The 22,016-nt window shown below is 46.7% G+C and overlaps 1 protein-coding gene across 1 annotated transcript in view; it reads right to left on the reverse strand.

Moving 5' to 3' along the window:
- LOC105942496 (MICOS complex subunit Mic19) overlaps nucleotides 1-22,016 on the reverse strand; it is a 195,211-nt gene that overhangs the window by 141,586 nt on the left and 31,609 nt on the right. Inside the window, 1 exon segment of the mRNA XM_058670556.1 lies at nucleotides 18,719-18,836. Coding sequence (XP_058526539.1) covers nucleotides 18,719-18,836 — 118 coding nt within the window.

The raw sequence follows: 22,016 nt of genomic DNA on the forward strand, positions 1-22,016 counted from the left end.
TCCTGGACCCCGCAGTTGAGAAGAAGGGCATGCGCCAGAGCCATCAGAACCCAGAGCCATCAGAACCCAGGACCCTGGTCAAGCGAGTGACCAGGCCAGCACAGTGCCACCAGAGCTTCTCCAGGACCACCTGTGGCATCCCCGCACGTTCCGAGAGAAGCCCCACAGCTGCAGGTCCGGCCAGCAGAGCAGGGCAGCGAAGCGTGCCTCCCGTCATCCGCAGTGAGGTTCCCTTTGCCGGGCATAGTGGGACTCCTTTACGTCTCCATTTGGCTTTTTTGACCTCATTCCCATGAAGCATGATCCCATTAGCAGAGCACCTGTGACATGAGCACTCACTCCAGAACAGTCACAACGAACCAGAGGTGTTTCTCCTCTCAGTGACAAAGATGTCAAGGGGTGCAGAGCAGGAGCCATCAGTAAGAAGTCTCAAGGTCCCAAGCTGTAACACTACACGGTCTGCACCTCTGCACCTGCACGCCTGGAATGAGACTCTGTGTGTGTGTGGGGGGGGTGTGTGGGTGTGGTCGGGGTCATTCTTTGACCACTACTGCTCACTTCTCTTTTGCAAAGTGAAAGGACCACAGTTACAGCTGTGGACAAAGCAACCTTCTCCCCACCCTTGGGCAGTGAACATGCAGCTCTCTACAGCAAACTCGACTGCAAGGCACAAAGCACTTCTTTTTCACATAGGAAGTGGAGACAGTCCCACTCCTAGTCCACTTCTTAAGTCGACTGGGCCACACATCTGGTCAAACAGCACTCTAGCATTACTGTGAAGATCATATATGTTTTCAGACATGATTACCATTTAAATCAGTAGGCTTAGAGTAAACAGATTACCCCCAAAGAGTGAGTGGGCCTGTTAAAGAAGCTCTGGCCTATACTACTTGTTAAGGATAGAAGGCAGACCTTATTTAAGGGGTGCGTGGGTAGGCACACAGGGTCAGGCACCACGGCCACAGAGATGCTGCAGCAAAGCAGCGGGCCTGGGCACAGTGCCACCTCCAACAAGCAAACATGGAGAATTATAATCCAGGAGTAGGGCGGAGTCCAGCAGAGGGAAAATGAAATGACACATCAAGCAACGGGTTTTCCAGTAAAACCACCCTGATGGGATACCACTGGGAGCGGCACAGGGTGCTAGTCAGAGGGCCAGGGCAGGTGCTGGCCCCTACTCTGGGAGAGCAGGATGCTGCTCAAACTAACTCTCTAAGAACAAACAAAGAGATGCCAAGGTTGGCCTGGGCAGAGAAGCCTAAGCCCTGGACAAAAGACAAAGTGTTCCTTAGGCCTCCCACCACACTCACACTCAGGCCTGAGGTGCCTGAGTGAGTGAGCCTGCCTTCCGACCGCACGCACACTCGGGCCAGAGGTGCCTGAGTGAGCGAGCCTGCCTCCTACCACACTCACAGTAGGGCCTGAGGAGCCTGAGTGAGTGAGCCTGCCTCCCACCACACTCACACTCGGGCCTGAGGAGCCTGAGTGAGCGAGCCTGCCTCCCACCACACTCACACTCAGGCCTGAGGTGCCTGAGTGAGTGAGCCTGCCTCCCACCACACTCACACTCGGGCCTGAGGTGCCTGAGTGAGCGAGCCTGCCTCCCACCACACTCACACTCGGGCCTGAGGAGCCTGAGTGAGCGAGCCTGCCTCCCACCACACTCACACTCAGGACTGCCACACCAGCTCTTCCCCTACTCTCTAGTCCACCAGCCCCCACAATCAGAGAAAGTTGGTCTTCTTTCTCTCTCTCTCTCTCTCTCTCTCTCTCTCTCTCATCAACACACACACCTACTGGTTTGGTTTGTACAGAGAACCCTGAACAAAACAGATTTAGTTAATGCCAAATCCACTTATTTATACAGTGTATGGTTTTTCAAAATGCATTCAAAATCTTCCAATTCAATATCAAAGTTGTTCAAAATCAAATAGAAAACTAAAAAGGAATAATTATAATGTACTCTGCAGTTGCTAAGTGACACAAAATAAGATCAATATATTGAATTACAGTATCATTCAGTGAATGAACTATTTCTACTCCTTTAGGGAGTATCTGGTCTGTAGACTGTAAGAAGCCCACAAAAATCTTCTGGTCTGGCCCGGCAAGGCAACAACTTGAAATTCAATCAATCCATAGCACGCCAATTCTCAAGCTGATAATTTTTGCAAGGCCTGCAAATGGTGTTATCACATCCAAATGGCCCTTGGCAGAAAAAGGGCTCCACATCCCAGCTGCAGCTTAAGTCTAAGTACTTCAGGCATCAGTATTAGAGCATGTTCTTACCAATTCCTCCTTCCAAAATGAAAGTTTGTGAGAGCAAAGGATTCGGATGTTTTCATATTGGTTGGGTTTTACATTTTAGACAGAGCTAAGCTACACACTTTCATCCCCAACACAAAGACCGCAGTGCCTTGCAACTAACAGGTCCTCAATAAGTAACCATTGAAGAACTGAAGTCACAATGAAGTCCATGTACAAAAACACATCAACAGAGACACAAAGGATAAGGGTGAAGAAAGCAGGCATGCTCACTAAGCTACTGGCACGAGGCTGACAGGACACTGGGCACGAGGCAAGGGTATTGTTGCTGATCCCAAGTATAGTCTGATGTGATTCCAATCACAATGAGGTCTTGCGATGCCCGCCATCCCTCCCTGTACATCCTGACTGTTTTGCCTCCTGGAGAACCTCCCTTTATCATCTGGGAGAGATTACAGCAGAAGGAACTTGCTTCCTGTCTTCAAAATTAGGACATTCATCTTTGCACAACCACTGGAAGCTCTGGGGTGAAGGACTGGGCAGGTGGCGGGAAGGGTCGCTGTGAAAATTGGTAAGAAAACTACAGCACAACAGGAGAGACAAAGGATAGAAAGTGCCTTACACCAACACCAACACACCCCACAGCTATCACAACACACCGATACCCCTCTGGGTGCCTGGCTTCCCCAGCCTAGCGGCAGGCATAGTACAGTGGGTAAAGCTACTGTCCGCGATGCCTGCGTCCCTTCTGGACACCACTGCATGTTCTAGCTGTTCCACTTCCAACCCAGCTCCCTACTGATGGCCTAGGAAAAGCAGAAGATGACTCAAGTGCTGGGGTCAGATGCCCAAGTGGGAGACCCGGCAGAAGATTCTGGCTCCTGGCTTTGGCCTGGCCCAGCCCTGGCTGCAGTATGCCAGCAGGTAGAAGACACCTAGCTCAATTTCTCCCTCCCTCTTTCTGCAACTCAGCCTTTCAGATAAACAAGAAAAATTTTTTAAAAAATCATGTCAAACAGACAAAAAGGTCTATGTGTGGGGGATGAGTGAGGGGGTGGAGAAGAGGGGACGCCACTTCGGGTTAATAAAGTCTGTTTTGGGAAGATACAACGTGGCGGCAGCAGCAACTCACACTGCCACTCTGTCTCCACCTAGGGTGAGCTCCAGCCCCAGGCTGGGTTACACTCGCTCACATACAGGTGCTTTCCAACCTCCGCCAACAGCCCCGAGCTGTCACCAAGCACACACTGAGAGGTGCCCTCACCACAGTCACCTGTTCACCTGCGTGTGTCCTGACTCTGGCACATGGAGACACAGCTCCTCTGAGCTGCCAGGCTCCAGTACAGGCACATGGAGTGATTTCCAGCTACTTCACCACTATCCATCAGGTAACACCACAAGACTCTGCTCCCTGCCAGACAAAAAGCTAACTTCCCTCCCCCTTCCCCCACCATCAACACTGATGCATTCTGCAAACGCTGGCATGCCAAGACAAGATTACAAGCAACTCAAAGTTGAGAAGCGAGGCACAAACACGCCTCGGAGCAGACGTGAGCCACGCGCTGCCTTGGCAAGTGCCTCTCCCCCACAGCAGCCACCTTTGCTGCCACCAGAACTGACGGAGGCTTTTTCCACTTCAAGCCAAAGATTTCTGTCAAGGCAAATGTATCTGAACCGCACATATGCATTTGTTCCATGTAATTTACAAGGATGAAACCTGACGACTTCAACAGCCTGCCTTCGTTGTGTCACTCTGTGGGCCTGGTGTACAGGTAACCAAGCCTCACCCAAAAACACATTAGAGAGAGGCGAGAGGGGCGCGACAGGGAGAAGGGAGGGGAGTCGCTGACACTCTGCCGGAGCAGTCACACAGTGATGCCCGTGGCCTGCACCTGCGAGATGCTCCCCAGCCACAGAGCTCAGACATACAGCCTGCTTGGGAGAGCGTGTGACACAGAACTTGTTCTTTTCGATGCCTTAGAGTTGGAACCCAGCTGGTGTCTTTACAGGATCCCAAGATCCTTGTGCAAATCAAATAATCATCACCATCAGCTGGCACAAAGTGCAGACAGAAGATACGGCGGCCACTCGAGCGCTACCAATGGAACGGGGGCACAGCTCTCATCGTGTCTGTCCGCCTCTCATATAAACAAGAACTACAGTTCTAACTAAATCAATCACTATTTTAATGAATCACAGAAATAAGCAAAAATTCAGGTAGCTTTAAAGTGTGAGCCTTTGCGCTGGAAGGCGGCACCAACATCTAATCCCTCTTCCTCGGGGTCAGCTCAAAGTCACCAGCCTCTATTAGGTAGAGTTGACAAATTTATACAATCTATTTCTTAGATATGTGACCTGGTAGCATTGTGTGTGTAAGGACTACCATAATCAAGTTCATTAACACAGCTCTGCCTTCATCTGTAAGCAGCTACATTTCTGCAAGTATTCTTGCAGCAGATTCTACCTCTGAACAGCACCCTTGGCTCCAGGCCCATGTGCTGTGTTACATCTCCAGGACTTACCCTGAAGCATGCAGCCTTCGGCGCGTGTCTCCTAATTTCCTTCTGGTAACCTGTGGCGACTGCTTCTCTTCTCTCAGCTTTCAACAGTTCAGCTATTGCGGAGCCACACATAAGCAAGACCACACAGTCCTCGTGTCCCTGTGTCTGCCCTATTTCACTTAGCTCAACAATTCCAGGTTCTTTCACTCCGCTGCAAATTGAGAGGATTCAGTCATTTTTCCCCTGCCAAGTAGACCAATTTCTTTTAATTTGATGGTATGCATTTCAAAATATCAATTTAAGCCTATTTTACTACCAAATATGAGCTTGTAGTCCGAGCCAACATGCACACATTAGCTGACAGAACCCACCCTCTCCTTTCCCGGAAAGAGGCCCTTTCACTCTGACCCTTTCCACCCAGTCACTGCTACCAGCACCTACACCAAGACCTGTGCCTAAAGCATTTCTACTCATCATTCAATAACAAAAATCCGATTTAAGCAAGAAAATAGAAGCTTTCAACTTCATTTTTTTTGTCTTTTTTAATAACTAAAGAAAATTAAAATAGATGTGACACTTGGAATTGGTAAACTATTCATAAAAAATTACTTTAAGTGAATCCATGCTGACCGTTTCCTGTCTGATTCCAAGCTTTCCTTGTTGTTCTCTGTCTATTCTAGAGTTTTGCTTATTTGTTTGTTTTGAGGGGTTTCTGGAGCGATCCTGATGGTCATTGCTCCTAAAACTGTTCTGCACCTAAACTGTTGACTTATGACTTCTTAGAGTTATAAGCCAGTCTAGACTACCTGAAAAAAAAAAAGCCAAGTTCAGCAAAATTATGCTTCAATGCTATATAATGCTAAATACTAAAATTAAAATAGACATGAGACAGCTGAATAGTAATCTATAGCCATTTTAAGGTGTATAGAACCTGGTCATGTATAAACTAAAATTGAAATGTCAATGAAAGAGTCACAGCATGTGGTAAAGAACTTGCATTTTTTTAACATGTTGGTTACTCAATACTATGTCAATTAATTCCATAACATTATAAATTGTTATTGATGTTATGCCGGGGCTTTTAATTGATCGGGATGATACTCTGCCGGCTCTACCTTCAGATCAGGGATGGTCTCCCCAAGAAACAGTTGAACTTATCTGGACAATAAGATGCTGGACTTTATGCTTGGTATATGCTTGCAATGAAAGAATCTCAACTGAACTTGAACTGTGGTAATGCAACAAGGTGGAGGAATCCACCATGGGGGGAGAGTCTGGGGAGGTGTGGGGAGAATCCCAGTACCTATAAAACTGTGTCACATAATGCAATGTAATTAACAACAAAAAAAATTACTTTAGAAAAAGTTCATTTATAAACACAGAGAACTCTGCATTCTGTAAGAACTCCTGTATTTTTACATTTATTCATGCAGTGAAAGAAATGTGTATTAATGACCCCATCCTCATTTAAACAGATGGAAACAACAGACAGAGAGAAAAAGGAAGCCGTCCGCTGGAAATCACACAAAAAGTACCTGTAGGGGAAGGGAGGGAGAATGGCAAGGCGGCTATTTCAGATAAAATTATTGTTGGAAAAATCCTGTAAAAACATAAGAGAAGTATTGAATCACCGCCAGTGCTAAGTAGTACATCTGGGATGCCTGCTCCATCTTTCAAAAACAAGGGAGTGCTACAAGATGCTGCTAAAAGTATTTTTGCTCTGTCTTCAGACCAGAGAGGGTATACCTAAGAAGCCGTTGAACTTGACTGGACAATAAGATGTTGGACTCTATGTTTGGTATACGCTTGCAATGGGAGAATCTCAACTGAACTTGAGCTGTGGTTATGCAACAAGGTGGAGGAATCCACGATGGTGGGAGGGTTTGGGGAGGGGTGGGGAGAACCCAAGTACCTATGAAACTGTGTCACAATAAAATTTTTTTTATGAAAAAAAAAGTATTTTTGGTGCATGAAAACAAAATTTCCCGGGCAGTTACTTTTCCTTAACTCACCCACAGCAGTGACATCAGGCTCTATGTCCAAATGAAACTGCTTCTTTTGTCCAACCTACTTTCCTGCTTCAGAAAGTCGGCCACGACAGCACAAAGTCGTGGACTGCAGTGAGCACCATGTTCTCAACCGGATGGTGTCGTGTGCAAACCATATTTAAGACAGAAGTTTTTAGAGTGATTCCAATGGTTGACCCTACTATGTATCCCACATCAGGAGTGGGGAAAATTGCTATGAAAAACATATGGGAGAGCATTTGGCAAAATGGGAATCAACCTGAAATACAGACTACAATCTAAGCTGAGTTTCTGGGTGTTGACAAGTGTCCCCGGTTGGGAACACGCAGTGCCTTTCACTGACATCTTACGGGGAACAGCTAGAACGTCCGTAACAAATACACAGATACTGTGTTCCTAACACAACCCCAACCTCCTTACACGTGACAACTCTGCAGTGCTCTGTTCAGAGGAGAGGTCTGCCTTTACACGTTACTGCTCCTCCGAGGGCAAGGCCAGTGTCACCTGCACAAAGCAGGTCCTTTTGGAACTTCATCAACCACCTCTCAGTGTGACAAGACCACAGCAAATATTTTCTTGTGAACCTTAAGAAGCAGCTTTATGCATGGATACCACGGCACTTCATCCAATCAAGTGTCCTTTCTGATATAAGGATGAAAAAGCATGGGGCTGGGGGATTTAATACTGAAACTTACAACTTTGAAAACTTCGTAAACTCCAAACGGCAGAGGAAAACTTTTGCTCTAATCTGCGTTGCTTGGTAATCCTGGAGAGGGCTGTTGTGTTGTCACTTACTGGGGACGAACATCATGTGCATGACAATGCTTGATGGCCTTTTTAGTCTATGCCTGCAGTAACCCTGACTCTGCCCATGTGCAGGCCTGTGACAGCTCTCTCACCCTTCCTAATACCAGGGGTTGACTCACTACTGATCAAAAACAGAATCAACTCTGCTGAACTGTTTCCAAAGTAAGGTCACCTGTGCTCTGGAGCCCTGGCTCACGGTCTCAAAGACCATAGCTTCCACCATCTTTCCTTCTTTCACAGGAGTAACACATGTCCTCCCACATCAAGCACCTAAATAAAATCCTGCATTCGGAAGCTCCTGGCTAGATGAGCAGCAGGAAAAACCAACACCAACAGCCTTTGTCATGAGCAGCAGAGCTCAAGAGCTTCAAGACAGTAGCTGAAAACAAGATGAGCTTCCTTTTGGCTGCGGCAGTCTGGCTGTAGGCCACGGGTTAGCTGTGTCCCTGAGCCACATCGGTGACACACAGAGAGGAATGGAAGGATATACAAAAGGCTAGCCATATTAAATATAAAACAATGTTGAAATTCTTTTTCAAATTTATTCATTTTGCAAGACTTACAGAAACATAGATCTCCATTCACTGGTCCACTCCCCCACATGGCTGCAACACCTACTGCCGGGACCAGCTGAGGCCAGAAACTTGACAGGCGGCAGGGACCCACACAATTAGGCCAACTCTACCCTCCTGGCCCATTAGTACGGAGAAGGCTGAGAGCGAGGCAGCCAGCACATGAACCGATGCCCACAGTGGACGTCAGCATAGAGGTGGCTTCACCTGTTATGCCATGTCTATGCCAGTCTCAACGAAACGTTTAATTTCTAAGCAGAAAATACAAATTGAGATATTATACTTTCCAATGAAACCAGCCAGTCACACTGGCTGGTGCTCCTTCATGGTAAGAAGTAGGAATTAAATTTACAGCCAGTATTTGGAACAGCAAAGAATATTTAGACACACAACTAAGTATGAAATTCTATAACCATTTGTCATAAAAGATTGAAGAAGAGGGCCCGGCGGTGTGGCCTAGCGGCTAAAGTCCTCGCCTTGAACGCCCCGGGATCCCATATGGGCGCCGGTTCTAATCCCGGCAGCTCCACTTCCCATCCAGCTCCCTGCTTGTGGCCTGGGAAAGCAGTTGAGGACGGCCCAATGCATTGGGACACTGCACCCGCGTGGGAGACCTGGAAGAGGTTCCAGGTTCCAGGTTCCCGGCTTCGGATCGGCGCGTATCGGTCCGTTGCGGCTCACTTGGGGAGTGAACCATCGGATGGAAGATCTTCCTCTCTGTCTCTCCTCCTCTGTGTATATCTGGCTGTAATAAAATGAATAAATCTTTAAAAAAAAAAAAAGATTGAAGAAGAGGGTCCAAAAAAACACTACAAGTGTAATCTAATCAACAAATTTCTGTGGCAATGAAGACATCTGATAAGTTTGCCATAAGTAATCATAAATTATTGGTGCTTATCATTCCATTATAATTTTTTCTTTTTTTGGAAAATAGCTTGGTGCTGTCTGAGTGAATCATATTCTGCCTGGGGCTATGTAGCTTACCTCGAATTATTTCAGAATCATCTAAAATGTCTCATTTTTCTATTAAAATGATGAATGGGCTAAATGAGCTATGTAATAAATACTGCAGGTTTGTAAACAGGCTCTGGCTCTCCAGAGAATGGTGGCCTTATTTCATTTGGTAATTCTGCCCCTCGGTGTTTGCCGGAGGAGTCATCCTTAAACGGTTAGGAAGGAATGGAGGAGAGAGTCCCACTGGAAAAACAGTGAATGTATTTATGCTTAAGGAAATAACTCCAGGATGCAAGAAAACACACACACACACACACACACACACACACATACACACACACACCAGTAGTGCACCTGCAGCAACAAAGAACAATGATAAAAACTAAAGACATCAATGCTTTGTCCTGGAACTATACTGGCTGGCTGAACTCAAGCATACAGGAAGCAAAGTCTTGGAGGGCTTCTCCTATCACCTCTAGCTACAGAATCAACAACAGTTAACACAATGGCACCTGGAGACAGTGCTATACTGACACCTGCAACGCGGGCATTCCATTTCCAGGGTGCTGGTTTAAGTCCTGGATGAGCTACTTCCAACGCAGCTTCCGGCTAACGTGCTTGGAAAGGTAGTGGACAGTGCGTCTAAGTACTAAGGCTCCTGCTATTCACGTGAGAGAGCCATATGGAGCTCTCATGTCCCAAGCTCAACCTGGCCCAAACCCATCTCTTGCAGCCATCTAGGGAGTGAAGCAGAAGATAGAAGGTGTCTTCGCATCTCCCTCTCCAATACTCTTTCAAATAAATAAATCTCTTGTAAATGAATCCCAGATCTCATTCTCAGCATTAACATTGGGGAAACAAAATCTCTTATGCCAAAAACTGCTCAATTCCTTCACAACGCTAGAAATTCTATATTGAAATAGGAGTCTAAAGCAAGAGCTCAAAATCACTCCATTTTAGGCATTGAAAGCAAATGAAAGCTGACGGTGCACCCAAATGACCAGGGTTAGTGTCAAAAGAAGACAACCAGCATATGATCAAACTTCAAAATGCCCGAGAAAGAACCCAGGATAATCACTGTGGCACTGCAACATCACTCACCTGCCTGGCATCAAAGACACTGAAAGCCCAAGGGACTGCCCACACTCCCACACGCAGTCCTCAGTCCAGGCACCCTGGTGGTTGGTTCAAGAGGACCACCCTGGGCTGTCAGGGCCTTTGTGCTTGGGCTTCAACTTCCCTTAACTTGCTCATTCTGTCATGTTCCCCAAATTCAAAAGCTTTTTCTCTTTTACCATGAAATTTCAACTGTCACAGTTTGAAGCACAAACAAAACACAGAACTGAAAAGCACACGGCACGAAATTAATCAATTCTTCTTCGTGGGTGCTTCACTGGTACATTTTAGACAAAAGGGAAATCGGGGATAAAAAGCGACATTTTGGTGAAAAAGTCTCTTAAATTTGCAAAAACTATATTTCTGCATTTTCTCCCACCAGATTCTTTTACCAGCACTTCTGTGCCCCTGCAAGCCCTATGAGGTTTCCATACTCAAAAGCGAGAACTAAAGGAGAAAAACAAAAATGACCTTCCCCACAAACTTGACAAGAGACCTTTTGAGGAAAAACAAGGGGAGCTAAGCTATCTTCACGCCTGCAGCAATGAGCAGAACGTAGGCCATGAAGGAAGGGCAGGGAGGGGAGAGATGGAACGCTCTCGGGGGGCGGGGCTGACGAGCAAAGGGCTCCAGAAGGCTAGGACCTTCCCAGCCCTGCAGCAAAGGGCCCTGCTCAACACGCGCGTCTGGAGATACTCCACAAGGAGGGCTACGTTTTTCAATTCAGAATGAGAGAGCTGCTGACTCAGCAAACCTTACAGTTCTGGCAAGGCAATCTCCCAAATACTTCCCTCTCTTCTCTGTGCCCTCATTCAGGTTCTGCCCAAGCCAACTGGTCTCCACATTTCCTGATATCCCCTCATTACCAGGTCATTCAAGCCTCCCTGAGCATCCTTCTAGCCATTTCCCACAAACCTGTTTTATTTTATGTGTGAGTTTGTATGCCGGTTCACTCCCCCAAATGCCTGCCAGTGCTGGGGACAGGCCAAGCCAAAGCCAGCAGGTGGGAACTCCATCCCAGTCTCCCACATAACAGGGACCAAGTCCTGGATCTCTGCTGCCTCGGACGCATCAGCAGGAACCTGCATCACAAACGCAGTGGTGGGGGCCTGCAGGCACTACAACGGGGAACACAGACATCCCAGTGGTGACTAAAACACTGCCCCACAGGCTTCTTTTACACTTCAAACCAGATATTAGTAACACTAAACCAACAGTTTAATCTGAGAGAAAAAAGGAGTAATTAAAAAAATAAGCTGACTTGCAAAAATAATCAAATACTACCCAAAGTAAAAAATCAACAACTAAAAAAATAGAAAAACAACTCTAAAACCAAAACTCCAATGACATAGCAAATATCGGATTATGTGTAGAGTCCACAAGACACACAACACGCCAAACTGCATTAACTTTACAGGTTCTGGGTCCTGTCCTTTGAATCAGTCATCACTTTTTACCACACTGTTTTTCTGCTCCTAAGAAATGTACCTTTAATTTGAGTTTTATTAACCATTTTATTAGTGAATTGGTTCCATGAAATTCCAGATAATACCATCTGATTAAAAGACTGGCTCTACTCATTCCAGAAAGGAGACGCTGGCATGCCCCTCTAAAGTTGGGGGGACCCACAGTTTCCCAGTTCATGCCATTCTTCCAAAGGGAAAAGCACTTTGATGTGATCCTAGCTTAAAATTTCAATATCAGGGCCACTGCCCTTTCGAACTGCTCCAATAAAGGCAGATGTGGGCAGGGGAACAGGACACACAGCCATCTAAATACATCAGCTCTCACAACCAGGGAAAACTAGAGAGAGGTGATTTTTTTCTTTTTTTCCGCGAGTAGCCGTAGTACAAAGACCCAAACTCTAAAAGCTTTCAGGCACCAACATGACACTGCAAGCAAGCCATCACTTCCCACAGCTGCACCCCATACCAGAGACCAGGTTCTATTCCTCCACTCTGCTTCCAATCCAGCTTCCAGCTGCCATTACTTCCCATAGCTGCGTCTCTGCTTCCAATCCAGCTTCTGGCTGCTGCGCCTGAGAAAGCAGGACATGATGGCCAGGTAGGTACTGGATGCCTGCCATCCACGTGGGAAACCAGGATATAATTAGCAGCTTGTGGATTGAGCTCGGCCCAGAGCTGGCTACTGGATTCACCGATCAGCGATCCAGTAAATGGACGTTCTCAAGTTCTCAATTTCTCTCCCTTCACCCCCGCCCCATCACCAACACACACCCTGCCTTTCAAATAAATACACAGAACATATTTTTAAAGTATACATAGACACTGAAAACATCGCTTAAATTTACCTTTAGCCTATGGCTATGAGTCGTATATATGGCAACATAAATAAATATGTTTAGTCTTAGGTTCCATTACCAAGATTTTGTATTATTAACACACAAACACTCTAACATTTGAAGAAGAAAAATCCAACACACGACTGCTACCTAGGACTTCAGACAAGGGACACCAAACCTTGTTGAGTGGCAAACACATGTCAGACCCTTGGCCCCTTGCCACGGGTCTGCTTTAAGACACCTTTCTGACTATTTCTAATCTATGAAAGTCAACCTGGGCTTCTGGCAACCCGTAACACCTGTGCTAAATTAAAACCAATCACCGGATGCTGACCATCACTCACCAAAGTTCCAAAGTGAGCATGCAGAATGACGCCAACCTTAGAGGGGGCCAAAGGACCTGACCCCCACGGCAGGCTCACACAGCCCTTGTTCACACGGCCCACAGCTGCGCCAGAGGACAGCGGCACACAGGACCAACCACTGCAGCCGGGACAGAGCACAGCTCCCCGAGCACGGACGACAGGCGGAATTACAGCCACACCTACCTTCTGTCTTGTTTTTTCAGACTCTGTAGACTCTCTACAATATTTTTGAATTGCTTTAATAATTGAGGAAAATCCAGTGTTACAGATTCAACCAAAAAAGTAACAATACAAAAACATTTACTGGTATGGGAATTTTTACTATATAGTACAAATGTTTTAAGATATGAAGGCTAGCGTAAGAATTTTACAAAATACATAACCTTCATTTGTGCTTGAGGTTTATGTTTACAGCTTAAATACAAATATTGTATATAAACACAGTGAACAGGAATATAAAAAACAACAGCATGAATTTTTTCTAGATAGTGGTACTTTGTAATTTTAAATATTTTTATGTGGGGCCCGGCACAACGACTCAATGGCTAAGTCCCTTATTTTGCAAGTGCCAGGACCCTATACACGTGCCAGTTCATGTCCCAGCTGCTCCACTTTCCATCCAGCTCCCTGCTGATGGCCTTGGAAAGCAGTAGAGGACGGCCCACAGCCTTGACCTGTGCCCGCATGGGAGACCTGGAAGAGGCTACTGGCTCCCGGCTTCCGATTGGCTCAGCTCCAGCCATTACGGCCTTTTGGGGAATGAACCAGCAGATGGAGGATCTTTCTCTCTGTCTCTCCTTCTCTCCATAAATCTGGTCTGCCTTTACAATAAGAAAATTAAACTTGAGACAGCCAGGCTTACCACCACATACGTACGTACATGGGGTGAGCGGCTCACGGGCGGCTTCCTGATTTGCCAGAATCCTGGTTTGATGGCCCTCTTTTGGGATTGGGGGGGGGTTGTCCCAGGACTCTGAGAAGCAGATCTGGACCTCCTCAGCACGCCATGCGGCTGGAGTGGGGCAGGAGCTAGGAGGATCCAGGCGGAGGCCTGAGCGTCTCAACTCAGGTTCCCCGCCACAATTCCAGCCTAGCACAGCCAGGCTTACCCCCACGTACGTACGTACATGGGGTGAGCGGCTCGCGGGCGGCCAGTGCGCCATTTGGCGCCAGGCTGTGCCTGCTGGCTGCTCGGCCAGGAAATTCTGGAATTTGATTTCTTTGATATGCTACATGAGTCACTCCATGCTGAACCCACAGTTCTCTGAGAATGTGTATTAGTCCTTAAGATTCTCAATGGCAGTAAATCTTCCTCTGAAGAACCTGTAGTCACTTTATAGTGCAGATTACCAACACCAGTCCCTTCAAAAGCAAAATTCTGGGCTTGTCCAGCAGGATACCCCATTACCTGATAGGAGGAGGGATCAGCAGAGGGGTCACAAAAGGCAAGACTATGACATTGTCTGGCATTCGAGAACCATACTTGGGGCTAGAATGTGTAAGGTATGTGTGGACCAATCCCTGTGCAAACTCTGACCCCACTGGATGGTTTAGAAGGGCCAGTGGAGTCTATGCAGGAGGCATGACAGTCTATGGGGTGCGCTGGGCTGACCCAGAGCAACCTCTGGCATACTTAACACCGGCTGGGAATAGGCCTGGTTGGGGAGCTAGGGGGAGGCCCTGGCTGGGTGGAGTTTCCCACTAAGGGGTGCAGGAACTGGAAGGGGGCTGCGTTCTGGTCGGGTCACAGTTGTAATCCCTTGGCACAAACGTGGATTCGGACTTGACGCACCATGCCGGGTTAGACCGCAACACAGTTTGGTGCTCTGGAGGACCAGGGTAGATGTGGGATGGACTCGGCTAGGTTTCAACCCCAACTGAGCCATATATGAGCTATATGTGGGTATGGACGAGCCGTGGCTGGACTGAAACTCTCAACAGCAAGAACCAGAATTGGTTGAAGACTGGTGCTGGCCAAAGGACCTGCTGGTATGCGTGAAGCCTGACACCAGGAAGGGGTCTGATGGAGGAATCTGAACAGTTCCTCTGACAGGACACTGACCCTAGAAATAAATACAGGAAGTATGGAGGTAAAGAACCCAAAAGGGGCTTTGGTAAGTGACCCATTTGGCTCGGGTTGGGGGCAGACCAGGCTGAATCGGTTCACGTCATCCACTGGCAAATCCGAGCGCTGGAACTGTGTGGGGGCCTGGCCAGGTTTGGTTGCGATGAAAACAGTACAAAACACCAAATGCCAAGGTGAAATGTCCTGTGCCAATAGGGAATGCAGCACCCAACCAGCACACCTCCCACTGGTTTAGGTGAGGGACGAGTGTGTGATGGGCAGAGCCGGGAAGAGCTGCAATACTCATTGGTTCCAATGGAGGTCGGGGCTCAGAACAGAACCAACCCAGGGGTTACAACCACCAGCTGATTGGAGTGATGGATGATGGCGGGCACTGTGCTTACTAGTAGTGCATGTAGGAGCCTGGACTGGGAACACCTCAAAGTTTCTTTGGGGATTCCCCTGAACAAAATGGAGGAATCAAAACATTAACCAAGAAAAGATAGAAGATGGAGTAGATCAATCAACCACCTCAGCTATATGTTTGCAGCGAAAAACTGGACAAGGGGAAACTCTAAGATGGACTATGTCAATCAGTGGACTCTGCACCAGTCTCATCGTACCTGGATTGTTGCTGATGATATGTTGGAGCTTCTAATTGATCGAGGTGATGCTCTGCTGGCTCTGCCTTCAAACCTGAGAGGGCCTCCCTAAGAGGCCGTTGAACTTGACTGGACAAGTGGGATGCTGGACTCTGTATGGTGTGAGCTTTTAATTAGGGAATCTCAACGGAACTTGAGCTGTGGTTATGGATTAAGGTGAAGGAACTCACCATGGGGGAAGGGTTTGGGGTGAAGGGGGGAGAATCCCAGTACCTATGAAATTGTGTCATGTAATACAATGTAATTAATGAATAAATGAATAGAAAAAAATAAAAACATTAGACTGGATCAGCTTGAAAGTAAACTGTAGCAGGAAAAGAAAAGAGACATATCTTGTTTCTTGCTCTTATTATAAAAAAAAATTAAACTTGAAAAAAGAAATTTTGTATGTGTTTTCCGACATGTACCTAAAAATATGTTTATCTTCTGTCATAACAAGTCATAAGAATGAAGAGGGAAAAGTGCTAAATAAATTGGGAATTCTTTGGTATGCAAATTGCTCTATGCCAGTGGTCATGTGATAACACTCAAATATCTGAGAAAAGAAGGGACTCGAAGTCCGATATCATCTTACTGTGCAAATTCTACTTCTGTTCCCCAAGCGTTATCAAAACTCTATTTGTGCAGTATTACAGCAGATGAAACACATGATGCACAAATACTGAGACTGCCAACTATAGCAAATAACTCCAGAATCGATAAAGACACAAAAAATGTGCCCTGTCCATTTCCTAGGCTTAGCCAGCTAGACAGACACTAACAGACACGTAACAGTCAAGATACGGAAGATGGCAAGATAGACTGTTTTAATCAGTACATTAATATTTCAGATGCTGCTGAGCAAATATCTTTCTACTTTCCACATATTTACACTTTTGTAAGAAGTCTTCTCTTTTTGTACCTTGGCACACGTGTATTTATTGCTGTGTATGTGTGTGTCTGGAATTAAAGTTTCAGAGTTGCATTTGTCTCCATAAACTAAGGAAAGAAGACATTCCTATCTTCAGAAGACATGCAAGAGTTGAAACTTCAAGGTTAGAACGCAATGTGTGCACTTGGCCAGCACATATAAGCGCAGTGGAACATACAGAGATTAGCAGGACCCTGGCAGAACACAGCGTGAAGGCAAGACGTAAGGGAGACGGTGAGACGAATAACCGGATTCTCCTGCCCTCTGCTCCATGAGCACCAATTAGCCCTCTCTGTTCTAGTCTCCAATTTTCCACTTGGGAAACCTCAGTTGTGTGTAACAATCACCCTTTCACCCACGGAATTCACAACTGTTTCCACTTCCTCCAAAACCCTTTTCGGTTTAGATGCACAACAGCCGTGACTGTCAGCAGGTCGAATCACCACTGACTCCCTTAACTCTGAAACGCACCCCTTCCACGGCGGGCTTTGCTCGCACCGCTCCCCTTGGCTGTGGGTTCTGCAGTGTGCATTGCTGGTTGCATGGGCCAACGGGAAGCCTGCATATCTTTCTTGCTCTCTCAGCTCTCCAGAGCCCAGGTCAGTCCCTGGAGCCATGGGCTCACCACACACACTGACTTCCCTTTATTCTATTTCTACTTGGACATGGCTTAGGCTTCTGGAAGAAACACCCAGGGAGACAGGAGAGAAGAGCTCACAACAGCGATTTTGGAAAGAAGGTGGGACTCTCAAGCTTCCCAACACAAAGAAACAACAGATCTCCAGGAAGAGGAAAATGCCGACAATGCCGACCTGACCAGGACACACCGTGCCAAACGCTCACACCCATAAAAATGCACACCTACTACAATCTGAAAAACAGAAACTGCAAAAGAGTCCACCTGACCGATATGAATAAATCAGGCAAGAGCAAACACTGCAAGCTAATAAGGAACACCGACCCTTTCCGCATGAAGCTTTAACCGTGTCCAGCAGCTCCAGCAGGAGCATCAGGCAGCGCTCACAGCACTCGAGTTTTCAGGCAGAGGCAACAGCGCTGCCAGGAGGACTCAAGTTCCGGGTTCTGTCTGGGTTTCCAGGAAGGCTAGCCAAAAGACAAGCAGGCATGCTGCAGACATCAAACACAGGAACGCTTCGCCAAGTGCATCACGATGGAGACACGGTAGACAGGATATCAGGCAGCATCACAGACTGCATTTCAGGGCTGTGTGGCTGGCCTAACAGTTTTAAGATGCTACACTGTTGTCTGTGTTTGGTCCCTGGCTCCCACGCCCACTCCAGCTTGCCACTCGTGCTGCTGAGACATGGTGGGGACAGCTGCAAAGTCAGATTCCTGCCAGGCCCATTAGGAACCTGGATTGCTCCAGGTGGATACCTGGCTCTGGCCCCAGCTCCAGGCAGTGAATGAACAGGCGGAGAGCTCACTCTCACTGCCTCTCCCTTTTTCTGGCTACATCTCAGGAAGATGTACAGCACTGTGGGGAAGTGTTCATGCTGCCAAACGCCACCTAGAGCAGTACCCAAACTCCTAAACAGCAATAGTGCAGAGGGAGAAACAGCAGGACCAACCCTCCTTCTATCAGAGACCTATGGGTGTACTAAGAATGCTTCTGAGTAACAAAAACTTTACATGATCTTTTTTTGTTAATTAAAAAAGACATTTAAAAACAATTACATGTGCTCTTAAAAAGAAAAACAGTTCCTCTTCGGCCCTGCCTCAGCACTTTTCCCTCTCTAAGGCCTAGGGGGCACTTGATCAAACAAGCTTTACTCAACCTTTGCTGGTGTTTTCTTAGATTAACATCTGGTAGTTGCCAACAGGGAGAGAAGGCAGGCTGTGGCTCCAGAGGTTTCAAAGACAATAAAACCAAAAGCAGGACAGACACAAAGCAAACAAACAACCTTCATCCAGCAGGACTGGGGGGGAGGGTCTCCGTCATTTTCTGAGCTGTGTTTTATTTTTCTCCAGTGCTTCTGAAGTCACCTACCCGAGGGTCTCTAGTGGTTAATATTAACAAATCGTTGGCTACGTGTCAAAGGCAAACATCCAGACACACTAAGCAAAGAGAACAGCAAAGCACTGGCCACAGGAGCTTGGGTTTTTCCATGGATGCCCTGCCACCCCACAGCCTGGTGCTGAATGCCAGGTGCTTACCAGGTGCTTCGCCTTGGCACGCTCCTCCTCACTTGCCACCCTCTCACGGAGGATGGCCCTGGTCAGTTGCTCATTGGCAGCAGCCCGCTCTCGCTCCAGCTGTTTACTTTGCTTCAGTCTGAAAAGACAAGAAAGGCTTGGTTTACAAAGCACATCTGGTTAGTGAACATGAAATTCTGTGGAAATGAAAACCAGATTTAACAGAAAAAAAAAAACCTAGAATCTAAGACCATCACAGCCAAGAGCAAGCGAGCAAGTACCATGTTAATCACCACTGCATTAACCACCACTGTGTTAACCACCACCATGATAACCACCACCATGTTAACCACCACGATCACCACCACCACATATTAACAACCACGTTAACCACGTTAACCACCACTGTGTTAATCACCACCACGTTAACCACGACCACATTAACCACCACATTAACCACATTAACCATGTTAACCACCATGTTAACCACGTTAATCGTGTTAATCACCACCACCACACTAACCACCACTGTGTTAAATACCACCACATTCACCACCACCACGATAACCACCACCCTGTTAACCACCACTGCGTTAAGCACCACGCTAACCACTACCCTGTTAACCACCACTGCGTTAAGCACCATGCTAGCCACCACATTAACCACCACCACGTTAACCACCATATTAACCACCACCACGTTAACCACCACCGTGCTACCCACCACCACCACACTAACACCATGTGCTAACCACTACCATATTAACCACCACTGTGACCTCCACTGGAGCTGCCACACACACTGGCAAGGGCCTTCCACTGAAGGCTGAGCATATGGAACTCCATCCAGCTCCTCTTCTCAACACCTGAAGTCCACACCCCACCCACCACCGGTGCCTCTCCTGAAACTTGAAGCCCTAAAGCTCATTAACAAGCCCTTTCCAATCACGGATATTTGAAGGCAACCATCATCATGCCCTCCAAACCATGCCAGGCCGTGAAGACACAGCAGTGAACAAGTGAGACAGGACCCTCTCCTCAGAGAATCATGCACAACAGGAGAGAGACAGTTCAAAGAGTTAAAAACTCAATAATGCCCTTCTTTCTTCACATAGGGCTGACATGCAAGTGTGGCTACGCCTCCCAGTAGCAGAGCCCTCCGGGGAGGACAGACTCCAATTTGTCCCTTAGCTCCTAAACAGAATGGATCACACAATCTAGCAAAAATTAGGCAGCAGAATTTAGCTCCTTGGATCTGCACACCATACTACTCATATTAATGGACCCTAAGATTGTAACAAGTGTATCAGTAACCTCATGACACAAACAGATCGTATTAAGCTACAATCCACTGGAACCTCTCATAGTATGTGATTTTAAAAAAATCGCTCTGGCACTAGCTTTTGCCAGAGAGCTGGCACATAAAGGCATTCCGGAATCACTGAATGAGAGAACATTTCAGTCTAATCTCACGGACAAAGGTTTTCTGATTGTCTTTCCTTCTTTGGCAGAATAACCGTTCTATACCATCAGAAACCCAAAGCTATAAGCTGTCCTGCTGAAAGAAACGGGGGAAATTGTTACACTGGTGTCAGGAAGACTCGGGGTGAAATCGTGTGTGACTGATGAGCACGTAATTCTTCTCAGTACCAATGTCGAAGTTTAGTTTCACAAAGACTCTTGAAAAGAACAAAGGAAGATAAGACATTTCTATAACTAGCATTAAGTTACCATATCATATTGAAACTTCAGAATTCTCAGAAATCAACTACAACAAATGAAATCATCAGATTAAGTGTACCCCAAAATTGTGATCCCCAAAGTCGTGGTTATTTAAAAAATAGAAACAAATTAAAACCTGTACTTCAAAACCCTAACCACCACATTCACCACCACCACGTTAAACACCATATTAACCACCACCACGTTAACCACCACTGTGCTACCCACCACCACCACACTAACACCACGTGCTAACCACTACCATATTAACCACCACTGTGACCTTAGGAAAGTTTCTAAGCAAAAAGTACAATCACATGTACATACAACAATTTTGTGTATTTCTAAAGGGCCATATAATAAATTCAGCAATTATCAGTGATGCCAGCACATTGACTACGAAACACAAGATGAACAGCCCATAAACAAGCAGCACCAGGTTAACTGTGAGGGAAGCCACCACCCCACACAACTCCTGATCCAGCCACCAGCCAGCTGCTCCTCTGCAGGTGAGCCTGACGCACGCTAAAGCCAAAACCCAAAGTCCTCCATTAGCAAAAGTGCTTGTACCCAACAAACCCTAGAGACATGCAAAAGAGAAGCGGGCATCAAAAGTAAGATGGGCTGGGCAAAGCCACCAGTGGGATGCTGGCATCCATGCAGGCATCGGTTCAACTCCCACCTTCGGCGCTTCTGACCCAGCTCCCTGCTAATGAGGGAAAGCAGCAGAAGATGGTCCAGGGGCTTGGCCCAAGCCACCCGGGTAGCAGACCACGGGGAACCTCCTCACTCCTGGCCTCGGCTAGGCGAAGCCCTGGCTGCTGTGCCCACCAGAGGAATGAATGCACACATAGAAAACCTTTTCTTTTTTTCAGATTAAAAAAATCTTTTTTTAAAAAAAGAGGATATTGTAATTAATAAAGTTATTGCATTTGATTTCAAAACTAGGCATTAAAAGCAATTTTTACCTGCAAGAACATTATTCAATTTTAGAGATATTAACTAAAATAACAAAATTATTATCATTTGTCCATCACCTCCCAAGGGCCAAGCTCTATGCTAGTCATTTTACACACATAAACATTCATAAAAAATGATATTATTTCATGAACATAAAATGAAACCTATCTTTCGCCATATCAGTGTAAAAAGTATACAGCATTGCTTATTTTAATAACAGCATTTTAATTGCATTTACTCATGAGTACAAATGGAGTTTTAAGTGACTCCACTTTTTAAAATATGGAGTCGGGGCTGAGTATTGAGCTCAGCACCTGAGAGGCCCGACTCAATGCTTAGGCTCAATATGAGAGCGCCTGGCTTTGCGCAGCAGCTCCGGCTCCTCCTGCCACATTCCCCCAAGGCAGACCCCAGCAACAACATTCAGCAGGGTGGGTTCCTGCCTCTCACAGAGAAGACACGGGTGAAGTTCCCACCTCCTGTTCCCCTGACCAGCTCCAGCTAGCACACTTTGTTCTCCTTCTCTCTCCCAAATAGGTAACATTAAAAAACATAGGCACTAGCGCCCAGGCTCAACAGGCTAATCCTCCACCTTCAAGTATCAGCATCATAGATAGGTGCCAGTTCATGTCCCAGC

This window comes from Ochotona princeps, chromosome 12 (genome assembly GCF_030435755.1).
Source record: "Ochotona princeps isolate mOchPri1 chromosome 12, mOchPri1.hap1, whole genome shotgun sequence".
In the NCBI taxonomy this organism is placed as follows: domain Eukaryota; kingdom Metazoa; phylum Chordata; class Mammalia; order Lagomorpha; family Ochotonidae; genus Ochotona; species Ochotona princeps.